This window comes from Lactuca virosa, chromosome 2 (assembly GCF_052849685.1).
Source record: "Lactuca virosa cultivar CGN04683 chromosome 2, Lactuca_virosa_CGN04683_v6, whole genome shotgun sequence".
In the NCBI taxonomy this organism is placed as follows: Eukaryota; Viridiplantae; Streptophyta; class Magnoliopsida; order Asterales; family Asteraceae; genus Lactuca; species Lactuca virosa.
The window spans coordinates 65,615,001-65,642,014 of NC_136427.1; the positions used below are offsets into that span (position 1 = coordinate 65,615,001).

At 32.7% G+C, this 27,014-nt stretch overlaps 1 protein-coding gene across 1 annotated transcript; it reads left to right on the top strand.

Moving 5' to 3' along the window:
- The first annotated feature begins 230 nt into the window (after nucleotides 1-230).
- LOC145157468 (AT-hook motif nuclear-localized protein 1-like) lies at nucleotides 231-26,787 on the top strand. Its single transcript, XM_079076504.1, has 5 exons — nucleotides 231-613; nucleotides 3,497-3,564; nucleotides 3,659-3,796; nucleotides 25,993-26,148; nucleotides 26,668-26,787. The coding sequence occupies exons 1-5, from the start codon at nucleotides 241-243 to the stop codon at nucleotides 26,785-26,787; spliced, it is 855 nt and encodes a 284-aa protein (XP_078932630.1). The 5' UTR covers nucleotides 231-240.
- Nucleotides 26,788-27,014: the final 227 nt, after the last annotated feature.

Sequence of the window (27,014 nt, forward strand, 5' to 3'; positions counted from 1 at the left end):
AATAAATAGAAAATCTAAAAAATTAAATACAATTTAAAAGCAACGAAAAGTTATATGAGATCTATTGCATTAGATTATGTTTGACTTATACATAAAATAAAATAAAAAATTAACAATTTATAAAATCTCGAAAATAACTTTTTTTGTACATATCTCTCCTCATTAAAGCACTGCTTCCTTATATATACTCGAATACAACATCCTTATATTCACCTCTTTGTAATGAAACAAGGATTGCAAATGGAGGCCACTAAGATCAATGGTTCTGATAATTCAAAAGGAAACAACTCTGGAAATGATTCTCCATTGAGTTCTGGTAGAATCAAAGATTATAGTGGAGGATCAGAATTGGTTATTCATGTTAGCAGTGGTGATGTTGGTGCTACTAGAAATGTGGTTAGTGCTCCAGTTGTGAGAAAGAAGAGAGGGAGGCCAAGAAAAGATAAGTCTAATGAGAACTTAAGAAGGCCATATGTATCACCACCGACACTGCATGCTAAGAATTTACGACCACGGCCGACGATCCATCTGGTACCTTCCGATTGTGTCGCTTGCACAGGAGGAAGATGGCTGCCACCTGTTTCCGTTCATCCACCTTTTCTCAATTCATTGTGTAAGTTCGAAGTAATCTTTTCCAATCTATTTTTATTTACTCATATCATTTCTCCTTTCGAGGAAGTTTTAGTACACGTAATCACCAATTTTTGAGAAAGTATCACAACACCTTTTGTTCAAGATATATTATAAATATATAGTGAAAATTTGAGGATCTTTTAAATCATGAGTATATAATTCAGATGTTTTCTGTGGAGAAATTATTTACATTTCGGGAAATATTTATTCACATTTTACGAAAATATACCATTTTGCGAAATAAACAGCACAATGAAAAGTTTTTGTCACGATGAGCATTTATCAATAAATTTCACAAATAACAAATCTCATGCATCGGTCATTCCTGGTTGGTAAACCTATTATTCATCACCATTCCAACACCGACCAACCCGTCTATCGGACCGGTCTTAATATTTCGGAGGTCTTGTGCGAAAATTAAAGCCCCATAATTTTTTGTATAAAATATTAGTAGGTAATTTTGCTACCTCTAAACTCAAAACTTAAATTTGCTAAAAAACATCTACTAAATTCACTACCATAACATTATCTCTTCGGTCATTAGTAATAAATTGTAACTCTTAAAAGCAATTTTTCAAAACAAAAAAAATAAAAAAAAAAGCTATAAATTCAATCAATTATTAAGTTCTAAATATCGACTTTCGATAAGTTTTAGAAACAAATTCATCTATTACAGTTTCATAACTAATATTATTAATAACTTCTTTCTCAATTGAAATTAAAACCAAAGTGTTTAATCTCTTTTGAGACATGGTCGAGCTCAAATAAAATTTTAAAAGCTTTTGTTTTAAACAACTTATTTTTTGCTGATGCAACTGTAATGAGAATATTCAACAATATTATATATGCTAGACAACAAATTAGATAAGTGTTTATCACTTTTAAGAAATTTAATATTTTATCAGTTGTATTAATTTTTATTGGTAAATCTTTTTGTAAAAATTCCAGTTCGTTGGATAAATCACCAACATCGATGTTTTAGATATGCCCATTTTACAACCTCTTACCAAGATTTTTGTAACATGTGTATAACTTACTAGTATTCAGTGACTTCTAACTTTTATGTTGTAAATAAAAAACCAAAAATGTCTTCATATTGTTTGTATTGTTCAAACATTCACTCCAATGAAACCAATAGTTTCGTCAACTATATATACAAAATTTTAAATCATGAATGACTCTTAAGATGAAAGTTCATCTACCAGTTCAGATAACCCAGCCTTACTCTTGTCAAAATGTCTTTTTTTTTAAATATTATTTTATTATTTTCCTCAACAAACACCTGATCAATTCCTAAATAAAAGGTTATAGCTCTTGCACAATCCAAAGCATTTTCAAACACATTCTATCAGTAGTCTTTAAAAAACTCAATAAGTGTTTTCATGTTACTCAATGCCTCATCAACACATATAGTCTTAGATTGAAGTTGTTTGTTCGAGTTATTTACTTTAGTCAAAATATATATATATATATCATACCAATCATAAAGTAAAATATGCCAAGTTCATATTGTGTTAGAGAAGTAGCTTCATTTTTTATCTTTATATAAGTATTTTCATGAACAAGTTTATACAGACTTTCTGTTTATTTTTGAAGCTTTCAATCATACTTTCTCATCTTGTAGTTGACAAAGATTTTAAAGTAAGACTTTATTGGGACAAAGTATATATTAGAATTTACGATTAGATTTTGATTTTTTGTTTTAGTTTTTTTATGGTAATGAGTATTTTATAAAATATGAAATCGTTTGTTAGAATTTATATTAGAAACTTATTTTTATATTTCATTGGATATAGACACTTTCCTTAAATTGGTGATAAATTTCATAATTTATGATAAGATTTTGATCTTTTGATATTTTTTGATTTTTTTCATAATTAAAATGACTTCAAGATTGCAAACAAATACTATATATATATATATATATATATATATATATATATATATATATATATATATATATATACACACACACACACGTAAGCGACAGGACAAATTTTATTTAATGATGACACACAAAAATGTCTTTTACAAATATTACATTATATATATATATATATATATATATATATATATATATATATATAAAAGTAACCGACACGACCAATTTTATTTAATGATAACGCACAAAAAAATCTTTTACAAAATTACAAACACCATAACTATAGATTTGTTGCATAATTCGGAGGCACTCTAAAATCGGAGGCTCCATGCGACCGCACCGCCTGGACACCCATGACCGCCAATGTCGACTATATTGTCGCACCGATCATCTAAAAAACGTATGATTGTTCGGACTTAGCATATACAAAAATGGGTGCTCAATATTTTTTGAGTTATTTACGAAGTTATTTTAGTATTATCAGTTATTTTTTATTTATTTTGATAGTTTCCTTTGGCGTTTAAGATTTCTATGGTTTTAGACTTATTATAAATAAAAGATGTGTCATCAAATTTATAATGTTTCTTAAGGATTTATAAAAATTAAGACTATATTTTCAAGAGTAAGGACTGCTCTTATTGTTCTTCATGTTCGTCTAATCGGTCATTATATTATGTGTCATACACCATCAGTTGGCACCAAAGCTCGTCTGGTCGGCCATGGAAGACCTTTTGTAACTACAAACATTTGGAACGCATGACATGACGATGAGTTATTTTTGTTATAGATTCCAAATTAAATACAATCGTTTAGTGTTGTAACACCTCCTACTTTAGTTATTGTTGTGAATATCTATTACAAAGTTTATTCAGTAACCTGTAGGTGGAAAACATTCAGTAAATATCAATTCACATTTTTGTAAGTTAGCTATATCATTTTCATTTGATTTAGTTAAATGTATAGTTGTTGATCTTGTTGTAGGTGAAACGAATTCATACACAACCAGTATGGACTTTAAGCCACATGTGATACAGGTTTCTCCTGGAGAGGTAGCTATTTGCAAAAGCTCTTATGTTTGAACCTTAATTAAATATTTTGTGTAATTGTTGATCAATGATTGTTTTTTATCATTAAACTGTGTAGGATGTAACTAGAAAAATACTTGCTCTTTTTAAAACCGGTCCAAGATGCATCTCCATTTTATCAGCAAATGGTACCATTTATAATGTCATGATTCGTCAGCCAGGTTATGGTTCAAGTGATGTTTTGCTGAAATATGAGGTATTTAAATACTCGTATTCATACAATTTTTTGCTGCATATCAATCTGATTTATTCTACTTATAAAATTATTACATATCATGAAACCAGAGATTGGGATATGAAGCTTAACTAACACAATCTAATAAAAAATTTGGATTAAAATGTGGATGGAAAAGGCGTTTAGTTTCACACGCTTTTGCTCTATTAATTGAAGAAAAGTGTCTTTCTTATATTGTGTAAATCATGATTGATGCTTGTATTCTTTGCCATGTGGTAAGCACACCATATCGGCATGAAAGTAATAATAAATATTTGAAATAAAAAGAAATGAAAAAAAAGGTACATATATGTATATATTATTCGATATCTACATTCGAAAAAAAAACCGTTTAGTGGTGATTTTGTTTATATACAAACGAGAATTGTTTGCAAGAGTCTATAAACAATATTTATAAGTTTGTAAACACAACCTTTTATATTTGCTAGAGTAATTTTCCATTTGATTATTCATGTAGTCGTAATTACTATATATTATGCCCAATCCTTTAAGGCTATTGTAAAACTAGTCAAGCATCGTATATGTTAGTATATCTTACATCGGTGCCAGATGGTCTTGTCAATATCCATATATGTTGGATAATTCATTCTCTCCATAAGGGCTCCTTTGAAGAGTTAATATAAGGCTCCACTTATATCTTACACAATATCTAGTCCACATCGGCACCCTAAAGGCTTAACATATCCATTTCTATCCTCAATCCTTCTCGAGCATCTGTCTTTGAAGGGGAGTGTTAGTTTATCTCATATCAGTACGACACGGTCCAATAAATGTTCATATGTTAGAGTCTCGTTCTCCTTACAAGGGAATTTTTCTTGGAGAGACGATATTGCACTCCATATATATATATATATATATATATATATATATATATATATATATATATTACATTGTCTTAATTAGATTCAACGTTTGTACCCCTATGATTCAACACATCATTGTTAGTTCTCATCGAGCCTCTATCTCTAAGAAAATTGTTAGTGTATCACACATCGGTGCAAACACAATTCTATTAATGTCTATATATGTTGGAATTCCCCTTGTTTCCATAAATGCTCTTTTAGAGACTTAATATGGGGCTCCATATATCTTATAATATGTGTTAATATGGATCCTGTTATAAACATCATGTTTAAAATGGGATATGGATCACAATCAATCTTGGTGTTCAACTTTTGGTAATACGCGTTAGATGTCTAACTCTCAACACATAATAAGAACAAATCTTATCTTGACAACATATGCTTCTTGTATAGTTTGTACCACATCTGATAATAGCCTTTATAACTTCCTAGTCAAAGAACAAAATATAACCATATCAAAGTATAGTGCTCCCTACACTCGAGTCCTAATATGCATCTCATGTATTAAGGATACATGAGTTGATCTTGAAACGGGTCATATCCAATACTTGTTATCTAACAAGTACCTATGAATCTTGGTTACAACCCTTTTCCTACTTTCATCATATAAAAGTCCACCAATTCAATTCATCGTCTTAGTTCATAATTGTTCCCATAATTAGGACTGGCTATGAACTTTTGAATAATTAGATTATTCATGGACTAAACATGTTAGTATAGAACACAACAAAAATTAATGTAAAGATCTTATCCCGGTATATCAAAACAATATAATAGGTGTTATCGCAATGTTCAAATATCCAAATACTAAATCCAAACTAAATCCTATTTCTAGAATAACGAAGTCATATATCTCAAGCATGACCATTAATTTATAGCTTATGGAAGGATTTCATTAATGAGTATGACTAAATTTAATTTGTGCAAATTTTATGAATATGGTTATCTCCATATTTAACTTTATTCTATGTATAGTTAAATATCTTGGAGAATATGATTGGTATTCTGATCTTACTTAGAGTTCTTAGCTTAATTAAGTATACTCTTGAAGTCACAAAAGACTTTTAGGTGATCATTGAATGGAATGACCCATCCTAGGTTTTCAATGATCTTCTTCATCCAATCATATTAGATTCCAGATTTTGAATTGACAGTGTATTCTATTCAATAATAAAATGTGCAGTTATGTTTTGTATGGAGCTAGTTCCTAAAAAACTCATTCTTCATTAATAATGCTGACATAACCCAATTATAATTCAGAATTATCTCTATTTTTTTGAAGTCGACATCTTGTTTGATAATTTACATAAAGAACTTCTAAACAAATTAAATCATGAACATTCTCTAGTTCTTCTTAAGTACCTTATATAATGTTCTTATAGTAATATAATGACTTTCCCAAGTATCTTATTTGTATCTTATGATATGCTCATAGCATAATCATATACCTTGTCTTATCCATAATATGGCATAAATGATCAATTCATTTCTCAATACAAATAGAATACGAATCATTATATATATCTTGAACCTTTGTTCTAGGTCCTTTTAGGGCAAGCTCAAATTAGTGTCATGTGACATTGTCAAGAATCCTTTTAAGTAATATTACATTTGGATCCTTTTCACGATATTGTCAACGTATGCATAAAGATTTAAAACTTTAACATTCATCTTTATATATCTCCATATATTTACATTCCAAGATTGTAGTTTGTCACTAATAAGTCTTTCATTTTAGAAACAGTTTCCGAGTCAAGGCGGAACAATCTTACATCGTCGAAATGTAGTTTCTCACGATTAAGTATGTCTTATTCATACAATATTAGGAACATCACTATGCTCCTACTCGTTCTAAGTAAACACAAACGTTATTAATTCTTATAGAACGGAAAGAGAAAGATAATGCATGGTAGTGAGATTAGAATTTGCTTTCCTCGTACAAAACTTAATAGAATTCATGACTAGTTTCAATATCTAAATCTTTAATAATTAATACCTTCTAATTTTCTAAAACATTAATTATCAAAGTCTATGATCCAAGTTGCAAAATAAATAATTTTCTAGGTGACATTTCTCCAATTTATTCAATTCAACTAGCTAGATATCGATTATAAATTATATTATAATATATAATTTATAGCATTATTGGATCACTAACAACTTTTGTTAATCGACATGTTTAATTACATCTATGCTTCAGACATCTTTTACTTAGGTGGCCTTTTTTCAAAAGATTTCTGATTAAATGATCCAGTTTGAGGAACATGTGTAATCATCCTGTAACTAGTTTGGTGACCTTTTTCCCCACAACCTTATACAAATGATGTGTGAGTGCTTTCAAAGTGGACGGAATAGACTTCAGTTTTATAAGGGGTCTTTGTATGTTTTATCATATTAGTTTTTAAAAACATATGATATTGTGGTTATTCCTTGCATCCAATAAGTCATGGTACCATTTTGTTAAAATCATATTTTATAGCACTGTTTTTTTATAAAATCCAATTTTATATAACAGAGTCGATCAAATTTTAAATTTAATATGTAGTATTAAGGTTTGAAGTTTGAGAATTAAGGAACATTTATAAACCTATTAATAAAACTTCATTTTATTATATAAGGTTTTGGGTTTGATAATTCTGTAAAATCCAAATGTTAAAATTATAAAATTTTAATCGTCATAATTAGATGTTAGCTAGTTTTAAACGATAAAACTCATTTTTATTTATTAACATTTTTATCATCTTATATTAAAAGAAAATTTTCATTAAGACCAAACTCCATTTGATCATGATCATTTTATGTATAAAATGGTATCTATCATTTAAAATCTTATTTTACAAACAAGCATAATATTAACATAAAAATAAGCATCACAAAGAATTAAACATATGGTCGTAAACCAACCATACACTAATGACATTTTGTAAACCATCACAAAAATGTCAAGTCCATTCCTAAGGGACACTAGGGACCAAAAACTTATATAATGTCTTCATGATCCCGCTTGCTTCAACACATCGTAGCAAGTTCATGAAATGATTTTATAAAGTTTATAAAACTTTAACAAAATCAAGTGCATGATCATTTTCTCTTCAAATAACCACCATCTTTATTCTAGTTACATTTAAAAAAAATTAAACTATTATAACAAATAATTTACTTACAAAAATAAACAATATAAAAGTTATCTATTTAATTATTACATACAATATGAATAAATAAATAATACAATCATTTCAAAAAATCAACACAAACATCATCGTAGATGAAGTCGTTAATTAAAACAACCATAGAAATAAAAGATTACAACATTTGAAGTCGTTGATTATCATAGGATATTAGAAGTTTATGAAGTGTGGCAAAAGACTCAAAGTAGAGTTTCTCTAGAATTATCCACCAAACAAGCTTTAGCCACCGATGATGCTAGTCTTCTCTTGTATTAAGCACTACTTAAGCCATTAAGAACTAATACCAAATTAGTCTTCAGGAGAATGAACTTAAAAGGACCTTAACTCTACACTAAATAAGGCAAGAGAGGATAGGGGAGAGAAAAAACATGCTCTTGGCTTTGAGAGAAAAATAAGAACAATTTATTATCCAAATAAACTAGCATTGCACCCCTTTATATACATGAAAATATGTAGTAAGAGTCATACTTTCAATTAATGCTAAGTACGGAGATGTAAGGAAGTATGGTGTGTAAGATGCAAGTCAAACAAGCAATCCCTATTATTCTCTTTAAATTTTTAGGCTTACACACTCAACATAAGAGTGATGTGACTTTTACTAGCTTTTATGAATCAATATATACTAGTATTAATATCAATTAACTTCAATATGTTCAAAAATATATACACAAGTTATTAATTCATACCTTATGAATTATTAGTTGTTTTCCCTCTAGAAAATATTAATTTCATAAAATAGTAATTTCCTAATTAAATATGAGAGTTAATAATATCTATTAGTAATCAAATTCTAATTAATAATCAATAAGTGTCTACTCGCTATAAGGTGTCACCTTATAGAATCATGTGTTATTAGCAAATAACATTCTATAATGATGATTGTGCATATATGTAACACCCCGATTTCCATATTTAAATTATATAACAAATAATTGTTCCATCATCTCCCAATATCATTTCTAACACTTAACAATTGACTAAACTACAGTAGAAGCAATAAAAATAGAATAAGGTCTTCAACCGAAAAGCATCAGGCGTTACATCTTTGTTGAACTCCACTGTCGTCTTCTTGATCAATCATTCTCCTTGGACTTTTCACTACCATTTTCTAATAGTTTCCTGGGTTGCAGACATTTAAAATTTCTAAATGGGTAAGCCAAGGGCCTAGTGAGTTCGTGTTGCGCATACATGTCCATCACTTAAAAAACAAATAGTTTTATGATATATTTCCAATAAATCGTACAACAAAACATATCACCCGATGACACAATTTAAGGGAATGCTCAATTATCTCGAGAAAGAACCAAAGGCTCATTTCCCTTGCGCTTGGCACACCCATCCATTCCGCTTAAGAATTTTCAATATCCAAGGAAATAAGTATAACTCTCAATTCCCATCCTCAACCATCACACACGTCTGTCATCCTCCAGACGATTAAAACCCACCCATTCCCACTAAATATATTATCCCAAAAAGTCACACAATATATAAACAATTCGACAAACATTTGCACACAATTATTATATTTATAATAAAACATACCGCCAACAAATAATTAAAAACTGCATATAAAACGCATGAAAAACATTTATGTGAGACCAACCACAACACATGAAAAATGATGGGTTTTATGAAAAACAATAAACTTAAACCCTTAAATGTGCATGCAACTCTAATAAAGATCTATGTTTTCTCGATTGAATATATAACTATGAACAACAAATCAAGAACGCTAAGAACATTAGGTTATTTTCAAAAATACCAAATCAGGGTTAGGAATGTATACCTTGATTGTTATTTTTGTAAATAACAATGACCACCTTCTTCTTGATCCTTTGAAAGAAAGCACCACAATTGTCGTGCCTCTAATGGAATTACACCCAACACAAGCAAGAGGATGAGGATGAGAGGAGAGAGGAGAAGAATTTCGACCAACCCAAAGAAGAGATAGCCGAAATTGTGAAGGGCTAGGTCCCTTATATAGATGAGGTAGCTTGGTGCCAAAGCTAGGGTTTAAGGAGGAAACCCTAAATTCCTTAGCTTGGTGACCAAGCAGCCCATTGCCCTCATCCAAGGGGCTTGGACGAAAATTCCCTAGGCTTGCCCAAGTGATTTTCATCCACCTCATCCGATGAGGTCTATGGGTTTCTTTCCTCAACTTCCAATAAATAACCAATCACACCTTGCACTTTTAATTAATCCAGTTAATCCCAAAATTAATTCCAATTAGTTTCTGATTAATTGTTAATTAAATAATATTATTTCTAATTAATATATTATTTTCATAATACATTAATAAATTATTTATTTCAATTTATTACTTAAATAATAAATCAACCTCTCTTTTTCCAAAATCATCATGTCTAGTTGCTAGGTTTGAGGGCAACCAAAAAGGATTGTGCTACTATCAATTAAAGTATGCACCAATTATAGTTAGATACCTAATCTGATAGTCTCCCACTTGGATAAGTCTAATAACTATAATTTCCAGTATAATTCTAAACTGATCAGCAAATTGTAGGTTCCAAAAGCCGTTGTCGAACTCTGACCCAGTCAGTTTCGTGTCCTAAGATAAATGATCATATAATCCTCCGTTCTACAAGATATCATTCAGACATGAGACATGGAACAAAATCAATCTAATTGTCAAGTACTTTGTGTCCCGATTTCTGATTTGTAATGACATAGAACTTCTAATCGAACATATCAATTAAGTCCTGATTGGGCCCGACATTATATGTCAACACCAAATCACCGAGGGGCCCAAAGATATAGCTTTTCCCGATAGGGCAAAAGGAACGAATAAACTTTGACTTATATGCTTGCACCATTTACTCATCAGATCATGCACAACAATACATTTTATGACATCAAGTTACTGATGTGTTTACTTATCATCAATGCTTAACTGACTTGTAAACCACAATCATATATCTCTGTTTAAAGATTATAAGATATTATCGTCTCAGAATTACTCATGATAAATTCCATTAAGTAATTCCTTGAGCGTGGGTTTATCCAATACTTAAATATCCATTTCAAAGTACTCATGACTATTGCTGCAATACCATTGCTATGTATAAAACCTTTTAGAAAATCTACAATCTAATTCATGACAGTGTTAATTCACTACTTAATTCCAAAAGTACGAACGACTGTGAACCTTTTGAATAATCGAATTATTCGGAAGTAAAACATGCAAAATGAAACACAATAATAAACAATTTACAAAAGGTAGTAAACAAACTTATAAATAATTCTCTATTATTTAATCACCGAAATTCAATTACATTTACTTTGTTACAAGTTTCAAACTAACTATCTAAATACTAAAACTAATATCATCTGTCAAACCAATGCTCCTAGCATGTTGAACGTGTTTGACCCTACTCAGACCCTTTGTGAGGGGATCTGCATGATTCTCCTCTAATGATAACCTCTTCACTACGAGGTGACCTTCTTCTACCATATGTCTGATGAAATGGTATTTTCTGTCGATATTTCTTGATCTGCATGATCTCTTGGTTCCTTTGTTAAAACAAATGCTCCTTCATTATCACAAAAAATTTCCATTGGCTCCTTCATGGTTGGACCAACTCCAAGGTCTCTGATGAAGTTTTTGAACCAGATTTCCTCCTTTGATGCTTCACTCACCACCATGTACTCTAATTTACAGGTAGAATCAACCACTGTCTATTGTTTGGAACTTTTCCAGGTTACCGATCCTCCATTTAGGGTAAACACTCAGCCAGATTGAGAATGGAAGTTGTCTCTGTCTGTTTGAAAGTTGGCATCACTATACCTAGTTACTCTCAATGTATCACTCCAACCAAGTACAAGGACCCAATCCTTAGCCCTTCGCAGATACTTGAGAATATTCTTAACTGCTATCCAATGAGCTCTACGTAGATCTACCTGATAACGACTAACCATGCTCAAAGCAAATTCCACATCAGGGTGAGTACATGTTATAGCATACATGATAGATCCAACGGCGGAAGCATATGGAAATCTACTCATCTCTTCTATCTCTACATCGGTACTCGAGCTCTGAGTGTTACTCAGTTTGGTATTAATCTGTATATGCAGTTCTCCTTTCTTCGAATTTTCCATACTAAAACATTTTAGCACCTTTTCCAAGTATGTACTCTAAATAAGTCTAATTAGCCTTTTACTCATGTCTCTTAGAATCCTTATCCCTAGAATATAAGCTGCCTCTCCCAGATCCTTCATAGTGAAACACTTCCCAAGCCAAGACTTAACGTCTTGCAAAGTTGGAATGTTGTTTCCTATAAGAAGTATGTTATCAACATACAATACCAGGAAGTTTACTATACTCCCACTAGCTTTGATATATATACAAGATTCATCTTCACTTCTAGAGAAGCCAAACTCCTTGACCTTCTCGTCAAAGCAAAGATTCCATCTGCGAGAATCTTGTTTCAATCCATAGATTGATTTCCCAAGATTACACACTCAATTGGGAAACTTTGAATCAACAAAACCCTCTGGCTGACTCATGTAAACATCCTGATCCAACTTCCCATTAAGGAAAGCAGTTTTGACATCCATCTGTCAAATTTCATAGTCATGAAATGCAGGTATGGTGAGCATTATCCTAATAGATTTTATCTTAGCCATTGGTGAGAAGGTATAATCATACTCAACCCCTGGGGTTTGAGTAAAGCCCTTCACAACCAGTCGAGCCTTGAAAGTGTGTACCTTTCCACCCATTTCGGTCTTTTTCTTGAAGATCCATTTGCACCCAACTGTCTTACGACCTGGTACATTGTCAACCAAATTCCAAACTTGGTTGTCATACATGGACTTGATCTCGCTGCCCATTGCCTCTTTCCATTTGGCTACCTCAGGGTCTACCATTGATTCCTTATAGATAGCCAGTTCATCCAAATTTACCAATGTATTATCACTGATAAACGTATCACCTTCTACAATAATATGGCAACCATATAACTCAGGTTGCATTTTAACTTTAGTGGAACGCCTAAGAGGTAATGATTCGTCAACTGTTTCAACTGGAATCTCTTCCTCATGTTTAACCCTAGTATCTTCAAAGGTTCCTTCATCGTTTGACTGTTGAATCTCTTCAAGATCAATGGTACTCTCACTACCTTCTTTTCATATGAGCTCTCTCGCGCGAAAGACTCCCTTTCGTGCTACAATGACCACGTTCTCACTAGGTATGTAGAACAAATATCCAAAGGACCTCTATGAGTAGCCGATGAAAACACGTCTCTCACTTTGAGGTTCAAGCTTGTCGTGAGTCTCTCGTCTAACAAACTTTACAACCCCAAACCTTGATATATGCTAATAAGGGAACCTTCCGCGTCCCTATTTAGTGAGGTGTTTTGGTAACCTTCTTAGTTAGGACAAGATTAAGAATGTGGGCGGCAGTCTCCAAGGCATACCCCCAGAATGAAATTGGAAGAAAATATCGACTCAGCATGGAACGAACCATGTCCAAAAAGGTTCAATTATGCCTCTCAGCCACACCATTAAGTAGTAGTGTCCTAGGAGGTGTCAATTATGAAACTATTCCACATTCTTTGAGGTCGTCGTGGAATTCGATACTAAGATAATCAACGCCTCTATCGGATCTAAGCATCTTTATTTTCCTTCCCAATTGATTCTCGACTTCATGTTTAAACTCTTTGAACTTTTCAAAGGTGTCTGACTTATGTTTGATTAAGTAGATATAACAATATCTGCTATAATCATCAATAAAAGTCATAAATAATTGATTAACATCCCCTATGGTAGACCTGAAGGGCCCACACACATATGTGTGTATGAGATCCAATAAACCTTCACCTCTTTCATAAGAACCAATAAAAGTTGATTTTGTTATCTTTCCCAAAAGACAAGATTCACATTCATCATTTGACCTTAGGTCAAATGATTCCAACACTCCATCCTTTTGGAGTTGGGCGATGCGTATATACCATTAGACGAATCTATATGAAATACACTATTACCTAAATTGTCCACACACATCACAGTTTCATACACACCATCACAAGGTAAAACTTCAGAATAAAAATACCATTTTTATAAGCAGAAATAGAACCATTCTTATAATTAAAAGAATATATAAAACCTTGTTTAAACAATACATGAAAGGGAATAATGTTTCGTGCCATTTCTGACGAGTAGCAACAATTCAATAAATTGAAACTAACTCCATCACTAAGTACAAGACTATAAACTCCAATCTTGGTGACAGGTGAAGATCACATATTTTCCCCTGATCAAGTTTATTCTTCCATGTTCCGCATCCTCACTTCTTCTTAGCCATTGCAAATTAGAAAAAAATGTGAAATCCACATCCTATATCAAGGACCCAAGAACGAGAATAAGATGAGTTTTTAGATAAGATAATGTATATACGTGCAGAAGTTGGCTTCACTTTTCCATCTTTGATATCTTCCAGATATTTTGGGCAGCTTCGTTTCCAATGCGCTTTCTAGAAGCAAGTGACCTCTTTGGGATTAGGGACAGGGGGAGCATCAGAACTGGATTTTCCTTTGGGTACATTTCTTGACGACCCAACTTGAGACTTTCCCTTCCAGTTTTCCTTAGGAGGACCTTTCCTCTTTTTCCCTTTCCCTTGACCAATGGACAAAACGGGAGCACGAGCAGGAGTGTAGGCAACACTTGTTCCCTTCATCCCTGCTTTAGTTGTTCGTAAGAAGTTGTGCAATTGAGACAAAGTAGTTTCATTGTTGTTCAAATGATAGGTCAATATGAACTGACCATAACATCTTGGCAATGAGTTCAACTCTATGTCAATTGCCAACTCTTCATCAAAATTCACATTCAGCTTGACAAGCATGTCCATGTATCATTGCATTTTTTGAACGTGGTTGCTAACCGATTCTCCCTCATTCGTCTTGGTAGCTATGAGAGACTTTACCACCTTGTAATTTTCCCGAAGAGCTCGCTTATGGTACTTTTCCATAAGGTCATTGTTCATCTCTACAGCCAGTAATCCTCATAATATCTCTGCAATTCAAGAGTCATTATGGCCACCATGATGCAAGCAACTTTTGTTGCATCATTGTAGTGCTTTTTGTAAGCGACCATTTCATCAAGAGTGGCCTTCTCTTCATCGATCTCATCTAATGGTATCACAAGGATATACTCCTTGTCCTCAAAATGAAGGGTCATTTTTACGTTGCACATCCAATCATTGTAGTTGGTGTCATCCAATACCACCTTTAAGCAGATGTTCAACAAGGACCCTCCACTAATCAAGGAAGCGGTGGGTGAAAGTGGATACCCATTCAACTACCATTTTTATAGGCAGTTTCCTTATACCCCCTTATAGAGTAGCTTCGTGAATGAAGCGTAATAGCGGCTCGACTGACTTAGTCTTATACATATAGTAATAATTAAGCATTTAATTTTTAATATAGTATAAGGTGTATTTTAAAGTTTTCAAAATACTAGGGTTTATATTTTAAATTTCGAATTTATGAAATTAATTTTAATTAAAAAATAAACCAATCATGAATTCGAGATAAGGATATCTAATTACCTAGATAATTAATCATTTTTACATAATTAAAACATTTTTTAATGTAATTATCCTAATAAACTCATGAGATAAGAAAAAAAATCCGATTTTTATGGATCTGATCGTCCACCACGTCATGGTAAACAATTACCACGTCCTGGTCGAAAAATTGGCAGGTCACCAGGTCGTGGTGGCGGAACAGAAAGACGATTATGTTTCTCTTCTCCTTGTTCAAGTTCAACAATTATAACAAATCAACAAAAAACAAACCTGGATCTGATACCATAGATGGGTTTTAGGCAAAACAATAAACTTAAACCCTTAAGTGTGCATGCAACCCTAACAAAGCTTTATGTTTTCTCTATTGAATATATAACTCTAAACAACAAATCAAGAACCCTAAGAACACTAGGCTATTTTCGAAAATACCAAATTATGGTTTGGAATGTATACCTTGATTGTTATTGTTGTAAATAACAATGAACACGTTCTTTTTGATCCTTTGGAAGCAAGCACCATAATTATCGCGCCTCTGATGTAATCACACCTAACACAAGCAAGAGGATGAGAGAAGAAAGGAGAAGAATTTCAGCCAACCCAAGAGGAAGAAGAGATAGCCGAAATAGGGAAGGGCTGGGTCCCTTATATAGCTGAGGTGGCTTTGTCCCAAAGCTAGGGTTTAAGGAGGAAACCCTAAATTCCTTAGCTTGGCGACCAAGTAGCCCATTCCCCTCATCCAAGGGGCTTGGATGAAAATTCCTTGGGTTGAAGTGATTTTTGTCCACCTCATCCAATGAGCTCCATGAGATTCTTTCCTCAACTTCCAATAAATAACTAAACAGACCCTGCACTTTTAATTAAACCAATTAATCCCAAAATTAATTCCAATTAATTTCTGATTAATTATTATCTAAATAATCTGATTTCTAATTAATATATTATTTTCAAAATACATTAATAAATCATTTATTTCAATTTATTACTTAAATAATAAATCAACCTCTCTTTCTCCAAAATCATCATGTCCAGTTGCTAGGTTTGATGGCAACCCAAAAGGACTGTGCTACTATCAGTTCAAGTTTATACCAATTATAGTTAGAGGATTAGATACCTAATCCAACAAAAAACTCACCCCGCAATCGATAAGCCTTAACCGAAGCTTTGTTCCTAACCGCACCCTACATATCACCAAAAAAAATTATAAGGCAACAATCCTAGAAAACATCCAACATATCCGTTTCGGATCCATCACACATGTGTCTCGTTCGGGTGTCAATTTTATTAAAAGCACATCGTTTTCTTATTTGGAAAGTTTCACCCATAAAATAATACTCCCTCCGTCCCAAAATTATAGTCCATCTTTCCTTTTTGGTTTGTCCCAAAATAATAGTCTACTTCTAAAAATAAATAACATTTTTACCAAAATACCCCTCATTATTACTTAACAAACTAAGCATTTAATGCAACATTAAATGCAAAGTAAGGGCAAAACTGTCATTTTATTATATAAAGTTAATGGTAATTAATGTTTTTCTTAATCTGTGTGTTTTTTGTCTGTGGACAATAATATTGGGACGGATGGAGTACTCAAAACCCTACACAATAAACAAATCAATATTTTAATATTATATTTGCATTCCTATGTTTTTAACACAGGTCGCCATTTAACCCAAAGTACCCGGAAAACTATCTTCTTATCTCGAACTTACTTTTCATTTTCTGCCATCTTTAAGTGCATGAGAGCTTTGATTTTTACTGGAAAAACTACCAAATAAAAATATAAAATAAAGATTGACTATCTTAATTGCTAACTATTACGTTTTCACAATCAATTAAGAAAAACAAATCCTCAAACCAGGTAAATTTCAAAAAATATAACCAAAGATTTATACACCCAAATTCCATCAAAATACCCACTACTTTTTCGAAGAGACACATTCAGTGGAACTAAACACGTAGGGTGCATATATTACCCTAGTCCAACGAGCTAAAAGTGAAGAATCATACCTTAATTTTTATAGAAACCTAAAAACCTTCACAACTTTCCTCCTCCGATTTCTTAATCGGTTCTTCACATTTTTCTGAAATTCAAGTGGGGATTTCACATGGTTTCTTGTGAGGTTTATATTACTCACCTTATCTACCGTTACAAACCTTTCAATTGTTCGAATTTAATCTACCATAATGGATGATGATTTTGTGGGTTGAATCCTCATAATTACTATCATTTTCTCTTAATTACCTAACTAATTATGTTAATAATTATTTACCTTAATATTTTTTATTAAATTATGACAATCTTTCCCACTATGAACATTTTCGTTGTTGGAATTTGAATTAAGTAAAGAAATAAGGATACTTGGTCTTTATATATCGTCTAGTTTCCCATGTCGCATCTGATCCCTTATGATAATTCTTTAAGTTGGATACATGTAACATCTTATGAATTACATGTATTTTCCTTGGTATCCTGATTGATAAGATACTTCTCTAACTCATTCCTTAATCACAAGAAGGTCCAACAGAACGGAGACTCAAATCTTTTTATGTACAATAGACCTGAGACTCAACTTACCTTTGTGGAACGCAGTATGGGCTTTCATGAGAATTCCTTCAACGTGACTTTATCTTCCACATGAAACACTACTGGCTTCCCATGTTTAATCACCTAACCTTTTGTTTGTTCCTATGCATTCTTCATGTTATCTCTAATTTAGTGAATTTTGTTGGGAGTTCGTTGAAGAAGCTCTAGTCCAACTATCTTTTTCTCCCTAACCTCATTCCAACACGGTGTTACACTTTCTACCATATAAAATTTCATACTTCACCAAATAACCCATTTCTCATTGGAAATTCTTCCAAAATGATGACATAAAACGAAGGCTTCGACGAGAAATATAAAACTTAACTATTTCATCAATATACAACTTAACTAAATTTTCCAACAAATTGTTTCACCCAAGGACACAATTTAAAGGAGCATTTTAGATATCCAGAGAAAGAACCAATGGTCCTTTTCCCTTCCATGTTGGCACAACCTGTCCGTTATGCTCAAGAATTTAAATGTCCAAGGAAATGAGTAACGTCTCAAATCCTATCTTTGTCGGTCACAACACACCTATCATGTTTCCCGACTATCATACACCTATGTTCCCAATAAATGTGTCATCATATAGCAAGTAAACAAATCTAAAAACTTTTCATTTCTTCTTTACCGAGGATTCTTTCTCACCCTTCTTCATTCCACTAGTATACTGACGGTTACATCAATTCTCATCTTACTTGATTCCTTCCTATGACTTACTGCAAAAGTGACAACTTTAGCATTCCCTAGGTGATACATTACCTCACAATCACATTCCTTTAGTATTTCCATTCATCTTGTTGTCTCATTTACAAGCTAATATGATCAATATGTAATTGACACTCTTATGATCTGTAGGAATCTGACACCTTCTTTGGCTCTTGCTAATCGATATACATCTCAACGTCCAATCTTTTTTCATGATGAACAACAATGGTTCACCACACAATGATGTATTATGTTGAATAAAAATCTTATCAAGCAGATCTTGCAACTGCTAAATAAATACTTTCATCCTTGTTGGTGCCAACCAATAGGGCTCTCAAGAACTCCCTTGCAACTACATATCATATTAAGTTCCCCTATTTGGTACCCACGCATGAATAGTTTTCTTATTACAATTTATTTAACTTGTTTTTTTTTAAAAAAAAAATCAATCCATTCCTATCACAATATCAAAATCTCATATTGCTACAGGTATTAGTTTTATTGGTGCTAAACAACTGTATATTTCAATCAAGCAACCATACAATTCCATTCCTATGACTACACAATGATCATCATTAGTCTTTATTTCAAAAAGCTTTTGTAGTCAGATTTAGGCACTTATAAAAAGTAATGAAAAAGAATAATATATATATATATATATATATATATATATATATATATATATATATATATATATGTTTGCATCCACAACAAATAACACCCACATATATAAAGTTTACTAGGAAGATACTTGTCACTATATGGGGATCTACTAAGCTTCATGAGTTGTCATATGGAAAACCCTGCCTTTTACTCTTGTCATTTCTTCTTTCTCATCTCCTGACCGATTCTCTTTCTTTGCCACTACGCATTGGTTATTGTTACCCTTATTCTAGGAACAGTTTGACCTAGTATGATCGGGGGACCCACACCCATAACATACTTTCCCTATTTTACAATTTGGAGCGATATTTCATATATTTCCACATTTATAACAAGTTCTATTGCTCATATTACACTCTCCCTTGTGGAATAATTTGTATATATTACATTGTTCTATCCTAAACCGTTGCTCATAATGACAATCTGAACCTGAAGTCTTGCCCTTCTTTGAGTGTGTATTTAAACTTTCCAACTTCCTTTTTACTGAATCCTTATTCCCACCCTAATGATTCTTTTCCTACTCTCGGCCTTCTGCAACGTCTACAACAGACCAGAAGGTACCTAGTTTTTGAATTTCTACAAATTCACGAATTGCGGTTTTTAGTCCCCAAATATACCTCTCCACCATCCTTTCTTTCGTAGAAACATAAAATTCTATAAATCTAGCTTTCTCGGTGAACTTAGTAGTGTACTCCTTCACTTTCATATTCCCTTGTTCCAACCTCAAGAATTCTTCTTCCAACTACTCGAGCGTCATTCAAGGACAAGACTTTTGTTTAAAGATTATCATAAAATCATCCCATGACATCTTCCTGGCGCGTCACGCCCCTAACTTCTTTCACCATTCCCCACCAATGTATACCCTCCCTTTTTAACATTGTTGCAACATAAATCACCTTATCCTCATCCGCACACTTGCTAGTATCAAATGTTCCCTCATTCTCCGTGATCCACGTTGATGATAAAATGGGATCAATTTCTCCGTTAAACGTTGGTTCCCTGCCATTCATGAACATCTTGTAACTACGACCCAACTGTTCATGGTTGTCAATGTGCCTTGAGGGTTGTGCAATGCTTGGGTCAGGGTTCGAAACTGGTGCACTATATTCGTAGTCTTCTTCTTCACCGCCCATCTCATTCATTATTGCATCCTGTGCCTGAGCAATTACATTTGGCAATGTAGCTTGAACCGCCCAAGCAATATTGTCATCCATATCTTCTCTAGTGGTCCTATTTGTCACACGACCCCTCCCGCAACCTCGTCCACGACCGTGGTGGGAGCTGGAGCTACCATGGGCCGATGGTGCATGTATTGGTGTTGTGGCAGCTCCTAGACATCTTCCTTTGCCTCGTCCACGACTATCATTTGTGATCAGTGGGGTTTCCATTACATCTCTTAGTGCTCTGACATAAGCTCCAATTGGGATGCGTTCTTCCTTTCGGGTAACCCTAGTGAACCTCCCAGATCTCCTTGAAGATATGATACCTACAAGAAAGATGTAGTCTAATTTATTTGTTTGATTACCTCTCGCTCCTTTTGTCTAAGCTTAAGTGTTTATGTAAACAACTAATCTGCTTAAACAATGCTCTGATACCAACTTGTAACACCACAATTTTCATATTTAGATTATATAACAACTAATCGTTCCATCATCTCCCAAGATCAATTCTAACATTTAACTATTGACTAAACTACAGCCAAAGCAATAAAAAAAGAATAAGTTCTTCAACCGAAAAGCTTCGAGTGTTACGTCTTTTCTGAACTCATCTGTCATCTTCTTGATCAATCCTTCTCCTTGGCCTTTTCACTGCCACTTTCTAAATAGTTTCCTGGGTTGCGCACATTTAAAATTTATAAATGAATTAGTCTAGGGCCTAGTGAGTTCGTGTTGCACATACATGTCCATCACTTAAAAAAATAGTGTGGTCATGTATTTCCAATAAATCATACAGCAAAACATATCACCCGATGTCACAATTTAGGTGAATGATTAATTATCCAGAGAAAGAACCAAAGGCTCGTTTCTCATTTCCTTAGCACAACGCATCCATTGTGCTCAAGAATTGTAAATATCAAAGGAAATGAGTATAACTCTCAATTCTCATCCCTGCCAATGACATACATCCGTCATGCTCACGACGATTAAACACTCACCCATTCTCAATAAATATGTCATCCCAAAAAGTCACACACTAGATAAACAAATCCAAAATAACATTTTCACACAATTATTATATTTATAATAAAACATATACCGTTAACAAATAATTAAAAACCGCATATAAAACGCATGAAAAACATTTATGTGCAAACAGTGACCGCACACAAAAAAAACTCACCCCGCAATCGATAAGCCTTAACCGAAGCTTTGTTCCTAACCGCACCCTATATTTCACCAATAAATTTTCTAAGGCGACAATCCTAGAAAAGCATCCTATGTATCCGTTTCACTTCAATCACACAATGGACTTGTTCCGGTGACAATTTTATTAAAAGCAAAACGTTTTCAAATTTGGAAGGTTTCACCCATAAAATAGTACTCAAAAGTGGAGATAATCAAAATGTTTAAAATGTAAGAATTGTAGTTTTAAAATAATAATAATAATAATAATAAGCGGGTAAATAAAACTACAGGGACCATTTTGTAACTCTTGTTTTTTATTTTGAAAAGAAAATAACATGTCATATTTAAAGTGAATAAAAACTGTAACCTTTCACACACTACAGGGGCCATTTTAAGTATAATGAGTGTTCGTATATAGTTTCATCTCAAAATCACAATGTCATATTTGTTTTTAAAAGTTGACAATGAGAATCAATCGTAAGGCTTTGCGGTATGGAGAAGATTTCCACGCGTAGGAGCTGAGTTGGCAAGCCAACCTACGCGTGAACACCGTCCCAAACGCGCGTAGGTGACTTGTGGCGTAGCCCCATCCACGGACGAAGACACTGCATTTGATTGGTTCCCTCACATTTTCTCTCTCTCTCTCTCTCTCTCTCTCTCTCTCTCTCTCTCTCTCTCTCTCTCTCTCTCTCTCTTCTTTTTGCATTTTCACTACCTAACCACCGATGAATACCACCCCAACCCCGGTGGTTTGGGTGTGAAATGGTGAAATATCTACGTGACATCACCTTAATTCACTAACCACGCGTGACCATTGTCGATAGCCTAAGGCTATCTGCAATGATCACGCGTGGTTTGGGAATAAAGGTGATGTCACGTAGATATTGATGGAGTTCTACACCCAAACCACCGGAGTAGGGGGCGGTGTTCACCGGTGGTTAGGCAGTGAAGGTACAAAAAGAAGAGAGAGATAAAGAGAGGAAATGCGAACGGACCAATCAAATGTCACGTCTTCATCCGTCTCCATGGCCACGCCACACCCAAACCACCGAGGCTGAGGGCGGTGTTCACGCGTCCTTAGCCCCTCCAACTCAACCATTCACGCGTGGATAGCTACCCACTCTGGATAGCCTAACCACTACCCAATAAACAAATCAATATTTAATATTATATTTGCATTCCTATGTTTTAAACACATATTTACTTTTAACCCAAATTACCCGGAAAACTATATTTTTAACCTGGAATTACTTTTTTTTTTGTCATTTTTAAGTGCACGAGAGCTTCGATTTTTACTGGAAAAACTACCAAATAAAAATCTAAAAGAATCATTGACTATATCCATTGCTTACTATTATGCTTTCTTAACCAATTAAGAAAAACAAATCCTCAAACCAAGTTAATTTTAGAAAATAAAACCAAAAATTTATACACCCAAATTCCATCAAAATACCAACTGCTTTTTCGAAGAGACACATTTAGTGGAACTAAAACACGTAGGGTGGATATATAACCCTAATCAAACGAGCTAATTTTTATAGAAACCCGAAAAACTTCACAACTTTCCTCGATTTCTCACTCGATTATTCATCTTTTTACAAATAATTACTATAATTTTCTCTTAATTGCCTAAATAATTATCCTAATAATTATTTACCTCTATATTTTATTTTTATTATGTTATCACAATATATATTTTTAACGTTCAACCTGTTATGTATTCTTATCTAAAGTTCATCCTTTGAAGTTGTAATCCTTATACATTTCTTTCTTATATGCATCTCTCTATGCAAAGAGTAGACTTCAACTAGGTTTTCACTTGTCACACTCTAATTTAAATATGAATAAGTATATCTACTCTAATAAATGAAAGTTTTTTCTCATTTGTCTCATTTTAATTCAATTTGCCAAATGTCATTTTATTAAATTCCACATAATATTTTAATGTAATTATTTCAATAAATGTAATAATAAATGGATCAGATATCAATTTCAATAATCAACTTACCTTTTAATTTCAAAATTCCCAAAATTAAAGCTCATTAGGTTATTTTTATTTATTTATTTATATTACTTATTTAAATTTAAAAGATAAAAAAATAATTTCTTTATAATAATTCATTATTTTTCTTATTTTCATATAAATTCAAAGTTTTCAAATATTTTGATCTTTATATTTAATTTTTTTTATAAAATTAACTCATATAATACATGGATCTCACAACTAATGTATGAATGCTTGAATCTACTTATTGCTTTACAAAAATAATTATTTGTAATTTAAACTTAAAAATTGTAATGATCATCATACTTTTCTTAAATCTCATTGCATACCAAATGAGGTCTCTCACACACACACACACACACACACACACACACATATATATATATATATATATATATATATATATATATATATATATATATATATATATATATATATTAGGGTGTGCGCGGTGCGGTTTGGTGTGGTCTAGAGTCAAAACCGCAAATCGCGCCGCATGTGCAGTTTGAAATTTTCAGAAACCGTAAACCGCACCGCGAAGGGTTTAAACCGCATTATGCGGTGTGGTGCGGTTTGATGCGGTTTGATGAATAACTAAAAAAAGTAATTTCACATGCATTAGACTAAATATAAGTAGTCTAATTAGTCTTAAGATCTTACATATATAAATTGTTTCTACTGGTAAAAAGTAGCTACAAACTTTTTACAAAACAACATTAATTAATCAAAAAAGCCACTAACAATTTTATAGATACTAACATCAGCCATAGTAGTAAAACACAAACAAAATAGCAGCTAGAATTCAACAAAACATAGCTAAAAGTTGTCTAAAACAACTGAGAAAGTCATCCAAAGAACTATGGAAATCTTCCAGCAAAAAAGGATTCAGTACGGCAAAGAGAATCCAACAAAAACCTGCAAAAATCATGCAACAAAAATCAAGAAAATAATGGTCTGAAAAAGAAATGTACTTTCACTAAAAAGACATTTACATTGTCCATCACCTATAGTTGCTTGCATGTTGCATATTTTAACAATCTATTCAATATCCACAACTTCAGATACACTATCTGCAACATAAAGAAATATTTAATAACTAAAAATTATAAATTGATAAAATTAAGTAAATATTTTACCTGAATCAACAGATTCATATGCTTCTATTTCCTCCATTAGAGAACCCATATCTAAAGTTAAAGATTAAGATCTTAACCAATTTTGACAACATATCAGAGCTGGCACCATTGTAGGATCCAAAGAGCTTCGAAAGCAGTCAAGCACCCTTCCTCCTGTACTAAAAGCAGACTCAGAAGCTACTGTTGAAACTTGAATGGCGAGAACATCACGAGCCATCATTGCCAAAACAGGATATCTAGATGCATACATTTTCCACAATTCCAATATATCAAAATCTTTATTTTTCCTCTCCCCATCACTTCGTTCTTCCAAGTATCTATCAAGCTCATTTGTCTTAACTAAAGCCTCATCTTCCTCACACTCCTAATTAGGATGAATATGAAAATAGCTTCCTGTGTACGCTTCCATCTAAATATCTAGATATTAAGGCCAACCAATATATAAAATATTATATATAAGTGAAACCTAATATTTCCATGTTTTAATTTCCAAATATATTTATGTTTTATTAAAATGTTGGACGGTTGAAAGGATTTTAAGATTTTTTATCATTAATTTAGTATATATATATATATATATATATATATATATATATATATATATATATATATATATATATATATATATATATATATATATATCATGTGGTGCGGTACGGTTTGAACCGCGATTTAGTAACTAGAAACTGCAAACCGCACCGTATACTGCGGTTTACAAAAACTACAAACAATAAACCGCACCGCGAAAATCAAAAACCGCGTTATGCGGTGCGGGCGGTTTGTGCGGTTTTATGCACACCCTTAATATATATATATATATATATATATATGATATGCATTGTCTGCATATAAATAATATATCAATATTATAGTTCAATACATATCGATTGAAGGCAAACGGGCAACAAGCTGTGCTGCTAGCCCTTTCTGGATGGCAAAACCAATTCTTTTGAAAACAACATTTGTGGATCTAGGAGAAATGCCATTAGAATGCATGACCCGTTGGACTCTATACACCACATGGCATATCTAAGGATAAATTTGTTGGGGTTCAAGTTAATATCACTAGCGTTTAGTCTTCTCTATGTCACTTAATATAAAAATGAACTAATATTTACTTTGATGCAGGAACAATATGAGATTCTGCGTTTATCAGGCTCATACACCATTTCTGGAGATGGTAGAATTCAAACAGAAGGTTTTAATGTCTTGTTGGCTTGCTCTGATGGTCATGTAATTGGTGGCACCCTTGCTGGTTCTCTGTTGGCTGCTACACCAGTCCAAGTAAGTAAGAATTCATTTGAATTTTGCACTAATTAAATCCTACGTGACCCTTCAACTGATCTTATTATCGACACTTTATTTCTACATATAATATGTAAGAAGTGTTTATTTATTTTTAATTCCCACTTTAAAATATTTCAATATGAGCTTTCCGTATTCTATACAACTGGATCAGTTTTTTTCTACAACGCATTGAACTATACAAAGTTCAATAAAACATCACAAAAACTAATTTAGAGTATTTATTTAAGTGATAGAAAACTTTTGTCTTTTCCATTGAAGAATTCAATGGCCATTCAACTCCAAACTCATTGAACGCCAACATGACCCTCACAATGGTAGAGTTTCATTTATTGAATGAAAACCAGAATTTTCTGTTCATTCAACTTTTCCATTGAATTCACCAATAGAGATGCTCTTAGAAGTTTAACCATTTAAAAACAATTCCGTTTTACTCTACATGAAGCAAGATAAAACCTATACTTAGTAAATAGCTTTTTTCTGTATTGAATATGGCAGATGGTTGTAGGAAGCTTTATCCCAAATGATTACAAGAACAAGCCTAAGAAGAAGCATAAATATGGACTTAGAAAGCCACATTCATATCCATATTTAAATACTGAAGCGTTTACGGAGTAGTATGCATGAAAATTATGGTCGGAGTTTTCATATTGGTTGCCAAATTTCAGTTTAATTTTCTAATTTGAGTCTTGGAAGACAGACTTAAATTGCAAACTTGGATATTCTAGGTGTTATTTGAAAACTGGTTTTGTTGGTATTGATTGGTTCATAGATTCTCTCTTTGCAAACTCCCAACATCATGCAAATGGAAATAATAGTATGGACGAACTTAAACGCTCAATAAA